This window comes from Centropristis striata, chromosome 2 (assembly GCF_030273125.1).
Source record: "Centropristis striata isolate RG_2023a ecotype Rhode Island chromosome 2, C.striata_1.0, whole genome shotgun sequence".
NCBI lineage: Eukaryota > Metazoa > Chordata > Actinopteri > Perciformes > Serranidae > Centropristis > Centropristis striata.
In genome coordinates, this window is record NC_081518.1 from 31,695,620 (window position 1) to 31,712,503 (window position 16,884).

General features: G+C 41.9%; 1 protein-coding gene across 1 annotated transcript in view; it reads right to left on the reverse strand.

Moving 5' to 3' along the window:
- Positions 1 to 16,884, reverse strand: part of ush2a (Usher syndrome 2A (autosomal recessive, mild)) — a 271,031-nt gene that overhangs the window by 89,878 nt on the left and 164,269 nt on the right. Inside the window, exons 60-63 of the mRNA XM_059348990.1 lie at positions 15,617 to 15,836; positions 14,050 to 14,218; positions 13,707 to 13,928; positions 500 to 723 (exon numbers count right to left, since the gene is read on the reverse strand). Of these exons, the coding sequence (XP_059204973.1) occupies positions 500 to 723; positions 13,707 to 13,928; positions 14,050 to 14,218; positions 15,617 to 15,836 (835 nt within the window). The remainder of the gene's footprint in view (positions 1 to 499; positions 724 to 13,706; positions 13,929 to 14,049; positions 14,219 to 15,616; positions 15,837 to 16,884) is intronic.

Here is a 16,884-nt window from a genome sequence, read left to right on the forward strand (position 1 = left end):
TAAAGGAAATTTTAACCACAGAGAAAATGAAGGACATATGGCACAAATGGAACACTTCTAATACGCTGCGTGTACAGGAGCTATAGAAAAAAACAAGTTTCGAACTTGATAGAAGTGTCAGTTCAGATTACCTTATCTTTGGTGCATAAATAAAGTGACACACAATCAAATGTACACACCATACACACTGGGCCTCATGCTGGAAGCAATATATGAAGCAATTTCCCTTTATTTTTTGTATCCAAGATTTGTTCTTATTTTGTTAGTTTACCCTAATTTCTGGGATTCACCATTCCTTAAATAGTGTCTAGGGGGCGTTACCTATGCTAATAAAGAATTGTAAGCCCAGATTTGGATGTCTGATCATATTTGGTGCACTGGGAGTTGACTTATTTTCAAGTAAAGAGAGAAAATATAAGAGAACTTGAAGAGAACAGGCCCATTATCTCTCTCCCTCTCTCTCTCTCTCTCTCTCTCTCTCTCACACACACACACACACCTGTATCATTAGGCCTGGTGTGGGATTGTCAGCACACACGTGTCGCTGAGGGTCATAGCCAATCCCATTGCAGCATTCCTCTTCCTGATGTATGACCTTAGACCCACAGCACTGCAGCGTCACTGTGGCATTGCCAGCAGGGTGCATTATGGGATATCCGTCATTACCCACACAGCAAAGAGAGGTGGAAGAGTTTATATACTCCTGTCCACAGCAGACAAGACCTAAAGACAAGAAAACATGCATTATATTACTGTTTTAAAGTCATTTCTTAGTTTTGATCTTACCGTAGCAAGGAACCATCTATTCTGGAACACCTTCCATTACTCATTTACGGACTAAGACTGATAACACTTATATGCTGCAGCAATATTTCTACATTCAACATGTCACTGTTGTGTTTCTCTCTGGCAAAAAATATTTTCCTCTCTGGTCTTTTCACCTCTTCTTCTCCTCTGTTTCAACATATATAAGCAGGGGATCCTCTGATAGAACTCTTTTTCTCCTCTTCCACCTTTCTGTCTTTTTTCCTGTCCTCCTCCCTCTGTAACCTCTCCTGGACTGTATTGTCTTTACTCTAGACTTCTTCAACCTCTATTTTCCTATTTGCAAGGAAACAGTATTCACACTGCTCTGAATATTAGTGTGCATCTTCTCTTATCAACTCTTACGTACATCCTCCTCTCCTCTCCTCCTCCCCTGCATGCCTCTTTACCCCTCCTTTATTCATCTCCTCATACAGAAGAAATATTCAGAGAGGAAGTGTGTTTTTCTGAGAGCTGCCATCTCTGACAGTGATAGGTGATGTCTTCTGCTACCACTTCACCTTCAGCAGCAAGGTGACATTTAAAATACATGCTATCTCTCCATTTCCCTGTAAATGTTTTGCAGCTGAATATCAAATATCAAGCATGTTTCTGCACATTCTCCAGCGCTTCATATTTCAAATTCAAATAACTCACTTTGAATGTCTGACAAATTAAAACGATTTTGCACATTTGAGGTAGAGGTGAGGAAAGGAATGCTCTAGTCTTTAGAACGAGTTAAAAGTCTGAAAAAAATCATGTTTCGTCAGATACAGATTCGTCAGTCTATTAGTCCAGTGGGAATAGGCATATCAGATCTAAATCACATGAGGTCTCCTGCTCATAATAGTCCTCTGCAAATAGGGTTATATACACACTTGTTCCCACTTTTGCGCTAATGCGATACCCGAACATAAAAGAGAAGTTCAGTGTTTGTCATTTAGATTCAGGTTAGGTCATGGAGTGATACAAAGCTGACAGCAGCTCTTACGGAGCTGCTTCCAAACTAATGAAAGCTGAAGATTAAAGAGAGTAAACACTATGCCTTCTCTCCAGTGGCTCTCCTAATAACACAAGTTGAGTCAATCTGGTTACTCTGACGTCTTAGCTCAGTTGAGGGGGAGGACTGTCAAGCTTTGGCCTTGCAATGGATTAGGGCTATAATATTGTCCTGCTATAATACTGAGTCAGCAAAGTAACCCCCTGCTGTGAGGATGCATTGGAAATACAAATGAGCATGGCACGGCACGGCATGGCTCAACTAAAATATTATAACTGCTGATGGAAAAAGGACAAATTGTATGTTAATGAGAGTCAAATTGAAAAAAGCTTCTCATTTTGTATGAGAATGAAATATTACGAGAACCCCTCGGTCTTCTGTGATTATTTAGTTTATTCTTAAAATAATCTCACTTTCATGAGGTATTTAGCAAATTCATCTGAACAGTTGATGACATGCTGATCTGTGCCACTATCTACCCCCAGCTGTGTTGCCCATTTTATTTGACAGCAGACATTAAACACTAAGTCATTGCTTTGTATCACGGCCTCGCCCTTTAATGGGGCTGCAGCTAGTTGTGGAGTGATAAATAAGTTATTGTTTAACAACCCAATCAGCGTTGACTCTTTGCGCACATGAAATGCTGTTCATTTAAGCAATCATTTCACTTGAAGGCCAACAGTGGAGGATGGCACATATTTTCTCCTGTGCTGTTGCAGTGCATTATATCCTCACCGCATCCATCACAGGCAACATGTGACAGGAAAATGCCTGTGTATGTGTGTGTGATTGTGTGACATAAAGGCAGTCTGACGGCTAGTAACTCACTTAGCAGCGGCAGCTGTTGCAGAGCGGGGGATTGGTGGCCAATTCCCCCAGCGCCTTACTTCAGCTTCAATGACGTGCAAATAAACAGCTCAACACTTTTCCAAAATAGCTTCTCTCCACTCACCCCTCGTACTCTCGGCATCCTCACCTCTACTCCTCCCTTCCATCCGGACACCAGGCCCTCTGCGACTCACAATTTTTACTCATTTGGCTTCCCTTCATTTACTCCCTAGCAGGCTGACTGTCTCTCCATGTAGCATTCATCATGGCGCTGTTCAATCTCTCTGCATATCTTCATTCTCTCACGTGCCTTTTCTGCAAACTTTATCACCTGTGATCTAAAGTTCAGGAGTTATCTTCTGCCACTTCCCCACCCTCCATCTGTTCTTTCTTTGATCCTACTTTGTTCCTGCAACCTTAACATCCTATGTCTCTTCAGCTTCATCTTTGTCTTCTCTATCCAACTTTAATTTCATCCATGTTACCTCCTTACTCCCTCCTTTTGTCTCTCCTCAGTACATTATCATACTACTCTTAATTTTGGATACAATTGTTTTGTGTGTAATTAATTAGTAGTTTAGCTACATTTTGCACAGACTTGCTGGTTGTTCAACTACATTTATATTTCCATTGTGATTTAAGTTAACTAATTTCTTTTTTGTGTAGTAAGGAATATTTTATAAATTGTATTTTAGTATTGCTTTTTCCACTCTAATTGAACCTCCTTATACCAGCCCCCCTGCTAATTCTTTCATCCTGACCACTATGAAGGCATGTCCATGCAATGGATTTATTAGGCAACAAATGTTCAGAGAAGTTGTTGCATGTGATATTAGAAGTTACCTGGCAAACTGACTAACCCTGCATGGTGCAGAACCCCCACCTTGTGTCAAACATAAACCTTTAAAACTATGCCTTTAAAGTAGCTTCTACCCTAACTGCCTAATCTTCATCTGCCCAGTTCTCTGTTCCATCATTTCTCTTAACCATGACTCCACTGCTCCTTTTATTTGTTATCATCTCTATGTCCTGTTCATTTCCAGCTCTGTTTCCTCCTTCCCTTCCACCATAGCTTTCTCTGTCTCTCTGTATTCATTCAGCTCATAGGTCTACATGGTTTGTTTACTGTTCTGCCGCTAAACTTCACTATTGTATTATCACCCATTCAGCAGAAATCCAATCCTTGTCTTTGTAAGCGTTATCTGTGTATGGGTGTGTGTGACATGCTTGTACATTTGTGTTAACGTTTTGAAATGCACATCTACTGTTTTCTCCCCTCTGAAAGCTGTTTATGCTTGTGCATGCGTATGCATGTGCATGTTGACAATATTTTATCACACACCTCTTGTTTTCTCTCTTGCATCGCAAAATGCTTCAGCCCTAATCTTCAGATTTACGTTGGATTTGCATACATTCGTTAATAGCATCGGGAGCGCCGCGTCAACACAAGGTGCTTAGACAACGTGAATTATTATTAGGGTTTCAGTCATTCCACTTAATGATAAGTCAATATTTAGCCCTGCCAATGAACTACTGATAAAAATGTGTGTTGTGGATTAGGGTTATCCGAGCTCTCTAGGAGACCAAAACCCCTCCACAACTTTAAACAAACCAAACACTTTTAAATACCTGAATATATTACAAGGGTTTGGCACAAAGTCCAGAGCAAGTGCACACATATTCAGTTTGTGTGCATACATAGCAGCACACACACACACAGTCACATTGAAGAAGCTTTCATCAACACAGACTGGTGCCAACATCTGCACGTACAAACACTCATACACAGAAAGGAGCAAGCACATACAAGTTGATGTAGTAAAATGGACCTGCACTTATATAGCGCTTTTCGACCACTCAAATCGATTTACACTAGACTGCGCTCATTCACCCATTCACACACATTCATACTGGTGGCAGAGGCTACCCTAAACGGTGTAACCTGCCACCATTGGGAATTCATTCACACACCGATGAATGCAGCATTGGAACAATTTGGAGTTCACTATCTTGCTAAAGGATACCTCGACATGTAGGCTGCCATGGTCAGGGATCGAACCACCAACCCTCCAGTCGGTGCGCAACCCGCTCTACCTAGCATACCATAGCATATATATGTAGTGGTATTAGCTTATATGTTAGCCAAGAAGTAAAAAGAAATTGCAGAAAAGAAACAAATTCATTTGAATTGTTTATGCCAGGGGTGTCAAACTGATCCATGAAAGGTCCATGTGGCTGTGCCACAACCAAGCAAGAGCACACCTGATATAAAAATAAATTAAGTGAAGACAGAATAAGTGTTTGTATGAGCACAGGTTTGTGTATAGCATAGTGTACGGTGAAGTGTACAACTTACGTACACCATATTACTTGGTGCAGTGTATGGTGTGTGTGTAGTATGTGGCTTAGTTATTGCATATCATAGTTAGTGTACAGCGAAGTGTATGGCGTATCATATGTCGTGTATGTTGTATGCATACTATAAGGCAAAGTGTACAGCGCAGTGTATGTCAAGGTCATTTATAATGTACTGTACAGTGTAAGGTCATTCATGGCTTCCCAGTTTTCAATTGGAATCTAAGAATTAAGTGATTTTTACATGTTACTTGCAAATTTAAAATGAGTGATTTATGAAATATCACTTTTTTTAAGGTTATATTGGATATTTTTTTCTGAAGGGTGAAGTGTTTTACAGCCATGATTTGATCATGGATCATTGGGAATTTGAAAATCCCAAAAATATTTCTTTACAGTTTCTGGTTACGCAAAATGGTGTAATGTTGGTGATGAAAATTATGGCAGTTTGTGTTAAAACACTTCATCAGCTCAAATCAAACTCGATAAATGGTATCAACCTAAAACATCCAGTATCGGTTGGGCTCTAGTACACACATATGCACACACTCACTCATTGCAGTAAGGAGTGTTTGTGCTTCTGTGTGTGTGTGTGTGTGTGTGTGTGTGCACGCGCGCACTTTGTGCTCCAGAGGGGCCAGACTATATGCCATGTCAAGAGATGAAATCGCAGTGGATTGACTTTCTCACACAGTGCAGTGTTCCCCTGTGGACGCACACATGTGGATGATGGGGCAGCAAGCACACACACATAATCACAGTCACACACATACACACATACTCTTTTCCCAGCTGACTGGTTGTCCTGTTGTCTTTTTGACGTCCGTGCCTTTTTTTTTCCTTCTCAACATTACCAGCTGGGCATGTGTGTGACATTGTGTGTGTGCATCTTTGCATGTATGGATCTTGAGTGATTGTTTAAGTGTGTGTGTGTATGCTGAGTTTAGGAAAATGCTTTGGTGGCAGTTATATTTTCACCATTCTACTGGGATTCACTAAAAACTGAGACACAGCAAGCAGCTGTTCATGTGTGTGTGTTTAAGGTGTCTGTGAGAGAGAGAGAGAGACTGAGATGAAACAGACCGGTGATGAAGAAATCAACAACTAAAAGTGTTTTACAAGGTGATAAAACAGTTTTTAAAAAAGAGAAAAAAAAAGAAAGAACAGAGCATACTATATTTTGTAGTCTTAAATGAGCAATGCATATTTATCAGCAGACAGACAGACAGACTCTTGAGTAGACGCATTCACCTTAAAGGTTACCCCACATGCCTTCAACTATTCAATCCTTATACATTCTGCCTACACCGGTTCTGCCCTCAAACCTACCAGAGACATTGTTACAATGGAGCTGACAACACAATGACCTGCAGCCTGCATCCTTCAGGTTATCCATCACTGTCATCAATGTGATCTGGCAGTTGGTGAGTTTGGGGGGTGTAGCAGAGGCCCCATGTAGCACCAGGATGCTCCAAACATGCAGGTTAAAAAGTAGAGCTTCCCGAGCACCTATGTGTCTATAAAAAAGCTAACACACCTTGAGTGTAAAACATTATGGATTCAGTCTCTATGACGTCTGGCCATTGCTAGCATAGCAGTGTGTGGCTCCTATCTCCTGGCTAATCCACAAATATGCAAAAAGATGGAGAATGGTTGGAGCTGAGGCAGGGCCGAACAAAGCCTGGTTGCTAAAACAAGCCATCTGTGATGGCGCCCACCCAAAGCAGTTATGTAATTATGCGTAACTCTAAGCCTTATTATAATGACTGGTGAGTTCTCGAAAAATGCACAGTCCTCAAAGTTGTGATATACTGGGAAAACAGGTCTAGAGACCAAAACCAAAAACATGTTTATTTCTGCTGTAAAGTTTGGCATTTTAACATGGGGTCTATGGGGATTGACTCACCTCTGGAGCCAGCCTCAAGTGGCCATTTGAGGAACTGCAGTTTTTGGCACTTCTAAGTTGGCTTTATTTTTAAGTCAAAGTCAAATTTATTTATATAGCGCATTTACAGACGGCTGAGCTGCACCAAAGTGCTTCACATAAAAGTGCAAAAAGTGCAATAAAATACAGAATTGACAAAGGTAACAAAAAACCCCAAAAACAAAACAAAATTGAGTTTAAAATGAATTAAAAGAGGATGGGATATTTTTAAAAGCACTGTGGGATTACTAGGGGACACTATTCCCTAGCACTTGCCGGAGGAAAAAACTTCAATAGAAGGCAAGAGAAAAGAGGTGGGTTTTTAAGTGGGATTTAAAAACATTTAGGGACTGCGCTGCACGGGTGTGGAAGGGGAGGCAGTTCCAGAGTCTGGGGGCTGCTACTGAGAAGGCCCTGTCGCCCCTTGTTTTTAGTCTGGACCTGGGCACCTCCAACAGCAGCTGGTCAGCTGACCGTAGAGCTCTGGAGGGGGTGTGGTGGTGCATAAGGTCAGACAGGTATGCAGGGGCCAGACCATGGAGGGATTTGTAGACAGTTAAAAGAAGTTTATAGTCAATGCGGTGACGATGGGGAGCCAGAGGAGTGACGCGAGGACTGGGGTGATGTGATCATGTTTTTTAGTGCAGGTGAGGAGTCGGGCGGCTGAGTTTTGGACCAACTGCAGGCGGCGAAGCTGCAATTGATCCATGCCGGTGTAGAGAGCGTTACAGTAGTCCAGTTGTGATGTGATGAAGGCATGAATAGTTTTCTCTAGGTCACTCTGAGGCAGGTAAGCTTTTGTCTTGGCTAGAGTTCTCAGGTGGAAAAAGCTTCTCCTCACCACTGCTGGCTGGCAGAGGTATCAGAGGGCCTGAGTGCTGCGATCTTTTCAATGAAGAATTTTTGAAAGCTTTCACAGAGGGCAGGTGAGGGCACAACAGGGGATTCATTACGGGGATTTATGAGAGAATTTAGAGTATTGAAGAGAAACTGAGGTTTGTGGGGACTGTTTCTGGAAATGTACTGTGATTTGGCTGTTTTAACGGCTCGTTGGTAGTCCGCTAGGCGACTTCGGAGGATTTGGAGGGACACGTGGAGGCGATCCTTCTGCCACTTGCGCTCAGCCTGCCTACAGGAGCGTCTGAGGACACGCGTTGCATCATTGAGCCATGGAGTTAACTGGGCTTTAGCGCGTTTGGGTTTGAGAGGGGCAACAGAGTCCAGAATGTCAGTGCAAGCTGATGAGAATGCAGAATGGAGCTGATCAGCAATACACTCAGAGATAATGTCCAGTGGCGGCCCATGCAGGGGTGAGTCGTTGAAAGCGGCACCACATATTATTAAGTGATCATACTTCACCAATAGCCCAGACAAAAGAATTTTAGGTTGCGGATCTTAAGCAGGGCTTGACGATCGTAGCACAGAAACATCCAGATAGACACTGGGCTGTAACAAACAATAGACAGAGCGCCCGCGGAAGATAAATCGCCGAACAGACTGGCGCCATCTTGCTCGCCAAACTGAGGTTACGGAGGTTACCACTTGGGCATGACACAGAAAAAGATAACAGCATGCGCACGCACGCACGCACGCACGCACGCACGCACGCACGCACGCACGCACGCACGCACGCACACAGCAGACAGGAACTTGGAGATGAGGACAGACAGCCTCTGGTTTTACTCTTGCCAATCATTAAAGCAAACCTAATAGAAAAGCCATCATCATAAATACATTAACAGAGAGAGAAATGTCTTCCTCTGTTCAGAGAGTACTCGATCTTCTAAAGCAGCCAGACGCTGCTGTTTGGAATGCACTACTGTTGGCCATTTGCTACCCATCATTGATGAGAGGCTTTTGGCAATGATAAACACACATAGACACACATGCAGAACCCGATGAGAATCTTTTGGCAGAAACAATGAAACGACATGTGAGTGATGCATGTCTCTCTGCATGAAGAAACATGTAAAAATGCAAACACATTCAAATACATGTACAGAATGAGACAGCCACATACAGAAAGTGAAGCATGCATGCACCAAGTTGAAGTAATAAACCATGCGCACTTGCACACACTTATACACACAACGCATCCACTCTCACAACTCCGCCAGGCTCTGAGTGAGCTAGCTTAACTACTGGGATAATTTCCCTCCAGCAAATGGTCACTGTGCCCTTGAAAAACATATTTGATTATTACTTTTTCTCCCCCTCCTCTTTTTTCTTTTAGCATCATCACAGCCATTTTCATCACGCGCTCTGATGATGGCACGGCAAGGCGCGTTAAGATAACACCCCGGCACCGCCAGGCTTTTAACACTTAAACGGTGAAAAGGGATATTCAGATTTGTCCTTGAACGTTTGGATGGGGCCTGCTGGGCTGGGACAGAGGGAGGCAGTGAGGGAAGGAGTTAAAGAAATGCATACATTTTTGACATTCATTTACTTTAAGAAAAAAGTGAGGTGCAGGAGGGCATTTATGGTAGCACCCACAGTGAGAAATGGGGGAGGCGGGGTTGAAGAGCAGATGGAAGAGTTAAAGAACTGCACACTATAAAGAAAAAGTGTGAAGGGGAAATGATTAGTGGAGCGCGCACAGTGAGGCAGGGGACTTTGGGAGAGTCAGAGAGCAACGGGAGGCCAAAGACACCACACACGTTCTTTTAAACACCATCTAATCTCACATAAGTCTTAGCTAAACATCTTACATACAAACTCAGAGAGAGAAGAAAAGAGGAGCAAATGAAGAGCTTAAAAGTTGGTCTCAAACCTGCCCAGGAGGAAATGCTGCAGGCACTCCTGTCCAAAAACAAACAGTATTTAATCTACTTGAAAGTGAAATGAAAGCTGTTTAAACAAACTGGCAGATTTGGAAGGGAGGGATTTAGCATGGAGACTTTGTGTTATTGTATAACAACCATAGAATGCCGAGGAAAGGATTACATAGACCATCTCAATAATACCCCAAAGACTAAAACTGACCAGAGTAGAAGCACGGCCTACATTTTAAGGCAATAAATCAAGATTAAAGTGCATTAGTGTAACTTGACCAATTAAGTTTGAATAAAGACACATAAAGATACAGGTTGGTTGTAGGAACTTACACACAATTAATGTAGTTTGGCTTGTTAATTGGAAGAAACTGGATTTGAAGCCAAAAAGAGCACTCACGCGGAAAACACTGAGCAGAAGTATAGTGCATCTCACTGTAAGGATTACATTTTCCTGCAGCTGTGAGGCGTGTTCATGTGTTTGAGGTGGGAAGAAATTCATTCTAATATCGACATGTCATAGGATAACATTTACTGATTGGCTGCAGGTATTCTTTGGCTGTTATTCATTGTCAAAAGTTAAACTATCCCCAACTTTTATGCTGTGTCTCAATTTGTGTTCTTCTGTACAAATCTCCCCTTCAACGGTCACAATCTCTGCTACAGAGCAGAAGAGGCAGAACCACTAACCTATTGCATTGGTCGCAATTGAAACACAGAATTATTCTCAATCAATCATCAGTCTGAATGGAATTATTGCTGATATGGGGTAATGTCCAATGCTCACTATCAGCTTCCGGTAAGTATATAACTGCTATGTGTGCTTTTATACAACACTTCCCTGACAAAATTTGCGCACTGCATGGAAGTGTACTAACAGAAGTATCCAAACTGAAACACAGAATTAGTTTGGCTGCATTTTACCAGAGAATAAAATGGCTGCAGCTCGCTGAACTCAGGAGCGGCCGCAGCAGCTTTCCATAAACATTGCATGGCAGCTCGTCGCAGGCTGCACTTTCCTGCTGCTTGGTGTGTTTTTAACATCATACGCCAAAAGCACAAGTGAAATCTATTATGAGAGATATGGATGACCGAATACTATAAATGAGAAATGACTTTCTATAATTGTTTTAAAGTGGAGAGGAATGATATCATCTTAGTTCTCACCCAAATTAACGCTTCCTGAGAACACTGTGCACTGGCTCAGCTTTGTGTTTGTCAGTTGTGTTTCTTTGTGGACAGGTTGGGTGAGGCGATGTTTCTGACCCTGATTCTATTTCACCTGATTTTCACTGGTTTCCTGTTTCAAACATTCTTGAGTGTGTGTGGCTGAGGGAGTGCTCATACAGCTGTGTGTTGCATTTTTTTGTGAGTGTACATGTGGATCCAATTCTGTGTGTATCCACATGCATGCTACATGAGTGTGTTTGGTTGTTGTTGTGTTTGTGTGTGGATGCCGGTGTGTAACTCTACGCGTGCACATGTGCCTGCAAGCCAGTACGTGTATCTGTTGCCAGACGGCTGTCTCCTGGCATTGCTGTTCCCCTGCAGTGTGTGTGTATGGTTGTTGACAGTGTGGACGGTAATGTGTGATAGATCGCACTTCAGGGACCCCATAATCACATCAGCCTAACCTAGTCTATCAGCTGGGCACAATGGGATACCCTTCACTCCTCCTTTAATCTGCTCCATCTAGCTCTTCACCACTCTTCTGTACTATCCTGTTTTTTTCCCTCATTCACTTTCCCCCTCTTTTTGTTTTTTCTCACTTTCTTTTATTTGATGCATATTTTGCACATTTTATTATCTTTCTTTCTCCTTTCTTTCTTTCTTTCTTTCTTTCTTTCTTTCTTTCTCTCTTTCTCTCTCTCTTTTCTTTCTTACTCTTTCTTCATCCTTTTTGCTACATTTTTCATAATTTCTCATAATGTAAATTGTTACTGAAGCGTTTTCTATTGTGTGCAATGAATTGAAACATGTATTTCTTGTTTCTGCCACCTTCTTTGCTTTTTTCATTAAAATTTGTGTTTTTACGCTTTAACATATTTGTAATTTATTTTAAGGAGAATTGTATGTAACCTGAAGTCTTCTCATGCTTGTATTTTCTTTCATTCTTTCTTTCACATATCTGTCTCTCAATACATCATTAAAAATACAAAACCCTGGACATAGTGAGAGGCAGCAATGAGAGTGAGGGGTGCCAAGGTTAAGTAGCCTATCCTATAATAGGTGTTGCGATGTGCATGTTGTGTGTGTTAGTGTGAGTGTCTTGAAACAGACGTGTGGGGTCGAGGTTGCATAGCCGGCCCCAGGGCTCCCCGACAGCGCAGTGCACCCGGCAAATGGCCCTTAGCCTTGCTAGCGCCGCTAGCCCTACGATCCATCATACCATATGTTCTCAATGGGGAAGCTAACGCTAATGACTGATGAGTGGATGGGAAGGGGGCACATAAAGGAAGGGAGGGGGGAAGAGGGGGGGTTGAATGTGGGGGCGAGGAGGAAGAAGAGGAGGTGGAGGGAGAAAAGAGGGGGAGCAAGAGGCCACAGGAAAAAGAATGAGGGTGGGGAAACAAGTTACTGAAAAGTAAGTGAGAAGATGACAAAGGAGCAGAAGCAATGTGAAATAAATAACAAAAGAGGATGGAGAGGAATAGGAGGTGGGGAGCATATGCACTCCTTGGGAGGCCACCTCAAATGAAGGATGACCATATAGCCTGCTCAGTTGGAAGATGAAAGAGGATCTAGTGAAGGAGAGGAAAAGGAAACAGAGTAACGGTGTGTCTGAGTAGAATGCTCCCAAATTACATGTCAAAACTTACTTACAAACATAACTCAATACATGAGATCAGTGGTTGAGAGTGAACTCTAAATAGTCTTATTGACAACATCATGAAAAGGAAAAAAAAAAAACAAGAAAATAGGATTTTTATATAATGGAGAGAAAAAAATGATTACAGCCATTACATTTTATAAAGTGTTGTTTTGTGCTTTCTAGGACCTTTTTTTCAGCCAATGTATGCATTTTTGTGTTGGAAAGGTGCTTGTATGTATGTGTATGTGTGTGTGTGTGTGTGTGACTGTGTGTTTGCAGCTTGGCTAATGGAGTACTATAGGCCTGCCCATATGGGCCATTGTTTATGTGTGATGAATAGAGTCCACGTGTCTGTCTCTGGCACTCAACACTAAGCGAACCCTGCCGAGGGCGCCCTGTTGACTCTTTGTGTGTGTGTGTGTGGGTGCATGTAATATGTCTATATGTGTGAAAGCGTGTTTGTGTGCATGTGTTTGTGAGAAGAAGAGAGAATGAGTGTGTATTTGTCCTGCTGTGTGCTTGGCAGTGCCCTCAACGGTGCCATCCCGAGTGTGTTTCATCATCATCTGCCATGACAAAGATGTCTAATGACACACACACACACACACACACACACACACACACACACACACACACACACACACACACACACACACACACACACACACACACACACACACACACACACACACACACACACACACACACACACACACACACACACACACACACACACACACACACACACACACACACACACACAGTGTCCCATCTGTGCCATGGTATCCGGGTGCTTTGGGACACTGCGGGAGAGGAAGAAAGGGAAACGACCCCACGTTCCTGCACCATGTGTCTACCTCAAACCTCTTTGCTTCACTCTCTTGTCCTATCATTTTCTATCTTTTCCACTCATAAACTTTGACATGTCACATGTCGCAGGACTAAACTCAGAAAAAAATCCTTTTTTGGCAAGAGTTACAAATTTTACTAACAAAGGGCCTTCTTTTGTTGATTGGATTTTCCAGAAAAGTATTTTCTTAAGAAATTTCGTATTGCATTTATATAAAGCACTAAAGCGACTCATCAAACTTCAAAAAACTTAAATCACTGCAGAATCTTTAAAATTCCCCCCTTTCAGCAAAATATAAAGATATTATAACAACAGTGGATGTTAGTTTATGTTTGTATCTGTGTATTTCCTTCAGTCACCTGGGGTAAATGTGTGCACTTCACCCCTCTCGGCATCGCCGCAGCACACCAGTGTATCATCTACAATCCGGCCTCCGCAGCATCGGACACCATATCCATCGTGGAGGCTCCCGCTACAGCAGAGCTGGCCGCCTTTGATGGAGTAAGGAACCCCCCCACAGCAGCTGTCACCCAGCCCCACTGAGACCCGGCCCTGCGAGTGGTCTGGGCAGCAGTTTTCATCTACAAAGACAAGTGCAGATAAAGGAAACACTTGAACGACAGGGAAAAGATTAGACACAAGTCATGTAGGAAAGCACAAATCCCACATAGGTGTAAACATATTAAGTGATGTGACACTCACCGATTTTTACATGGACATAGTATCCTCCACAGCACTGGTGATCAGGGAGAGCTGGAAGCAGTTTGCCATTACAGCAGATTGGATCGAAAGAATTACCCAAACTCAGATAGCTGCCCTCACAGCAATGATGATGTGGTTTCTTAGTGTACAGTAGTCCATGGCAGCAAACCTGGTTGACATAATAACCACACAAACATATCAGATTTTTATTAATTTTTCAGCACTAATATATACCACACCCATAATACCAATTCACAGTGGAGGTTTGTGTTAGCGGGGTTTTTCTGAACTCCATCCAAGCATGTCCACTTGCAAAACTTAAGTGTATTTTTTTTTACATGTGTGCTTAAATGTTGTTATTGTTTGGGGCTTTGGGTGCTGTGGGGGTAAATGTATGGTGGACAGTTTCACTGTGCCAACTTGGCTGGCATTCAATGACACAAGGATGGAAGTGAATGCAGATGACAAGTTAATCTGTTTAGAGAAATTAATCACTGCGAGGATGACCGTGCATGCCACTCGAATAGCATGGGCTTGGAAGAGGAAATGTGTCTGTGGGTCTATGTGCTTCTTTGTGTGTGTGTCTGTTTGTGTGTGTGTGTGTGTGTGTGTGTGTGTGTGTGTGTGTGTGTGTGTGTGTGTGTACATGTGGGTCTGAGGTCTGGTGACTAATATCCTGAGGGAGTACACAGCAACAATGTATTCTCCACTTCAGATCAGCAGCCAAAGCAAAGACCCTGGACTTGTATCTTGTTTTACACATTCTTGTTGTTGTACGATGAAGGTTTTTATTATTACTCGTGACAAGTTCCAGTTAAAAGAGGCTCTCGCTTTCAGGTGAAAAGGGCAGAGGAGAGAGGATTACAGCAGAAGATGAAAGACTGAACATGGCAGCGCAGAGCAGGAGAGAGGAGAAATATTAACTCCCAAAATACATCCATAATAACCATTTGTGTTATGTCTTGCCTTTCAAAACAGTATGTCATTCATTTCATAAATTAACAACACACTGAATAACAAAGACGTTACTGATTACACCAGACATTTTACAAAATATATTTTTCAGTGACTCAAACTCTATAGAGCACCTACTTTAATCTTTAATGTTAGCACTTCTTCTTACTTTGAATAAAACAAATGATTATAGAGTTTGTTCATTATTAATTTAAAACACAACAACCATAAATAAAAAATTTAAATATTGTTGAATCTGAAATTGGTGCTTTTGCTTTTAGCTTTGACACAAAATTGTACCTATAATTTTGTTGGTCAACTCTCATTACTCTCGTCCCGTGATAATTGAAATCTGTCTTTATTTGATGAACGTGGATGCTGATAGATGAAAATCAATGAAATGGGTTTTATTTCTATTTAGAGAAAGGGAAATAGTGTTGGGGGTGACTACCCAATTAAGCATAGTTCCTTACTATAGCCCAGCAGTGTTAATGCAGTAATTTTGCAAAATGCATTTGATGTGATCAATCAACAACTGGATGATGTTCATTCCATACCCCTCATACAAAAAAACAATAATAAAATAGGTACAAAATTACCAGAACATAATCACCTGAGTGTCAGGATGAAAGCAGGACATCCCACACACACCATGACTGGCAGGACACTGCAGGTAGGAACATCTGAACCTTACACCAACTGACTCTTCCCCCACAGAGGATGTTACCCCTGTTGACCCAATGGTACATGACCTCAGGGTCCGTCTTAAGACATCATAGCCCAGCATGATCCCACTGGGTCTGCCCGGACGGGTCCAGTCCAGTCTCACGGCCCTGAGAGAGAGAGAGAGAGAGAGACAGAGAGAGAGAGAGAGAGAGAGAGAGAGAGAGAGAGAGAGAGAGAGAGAGAGAGAGAGAGAGAGAGAGAGAGAGAGAGAGACAGAGAGAGAGACAGAGAGAGAGAGGAGGGAGGGAGATAGGGGTATGTTCTCCTTCACACTCCTTTCACACTATCGGGAAGCACACAGAAACTTTGTCATACCCAAACACACACATGCATTCATGCATGGTTAATGGCTGACAAAGTTGAGTTACAGTGTCAGGGCGTGTGTGTCTTAATACACTTCTCACTATTGATTTTCCTCTTTTTTATCCCTGACATCTTTGGCAGGGGAAAGACCTGTGTAGTAACACACAGAGTTACAACTTCCACAGACTCCTAGACAGGATATAAGCCACAAATCATCACTTCCTCTGTAAGATTTGTAACATTAAGATTTAGGTCATACCTTGGTAGCAGTGCATTTTAAAAGTCTTTAAATTGAACTGACTGAAAATAAAATGTCAGTTTTATGTAATATTTTGTTAATTTTGGAAGCTGATAAAAAGCAACTTCAACTTCTGATTCTTCTGATTATATTACATAGTCAGAATACTTTAATGCATAAGTGCATGCCTTATCTGAATTTTTATCTTGATCTACTACTTAAGATGAATTCATGCAACAATCACTATGTCTTCAAAGGCTGTAGGCTTTAAAGTTTGCCCATAGACTCTGGTCTTAAAGTGCAAAATTAAAATATTATTATTTATTGATATACAGATTACTATTGCTGAGAAAACAAAGCAGTCCTGTTGTACCTAGCCTGTCTTTTGCTGAATTCACATGACAACATATCTTCACTATTCCCTGTTAGTGCCAGCTGTATTAATTTTGTTTCGTCAAACATGCAAACCAACCTTTTGCTCTGCTGATAAAGATTAAAGATTACTACATTCAAACCAAAGGCTAGAAAGTTCAACCTAAAACAATGGCATCATTCTGTTTGAAATGGTTAAGATTAAATATTTTCATTCAGGGAGGATATGCATAAAGTTAGAG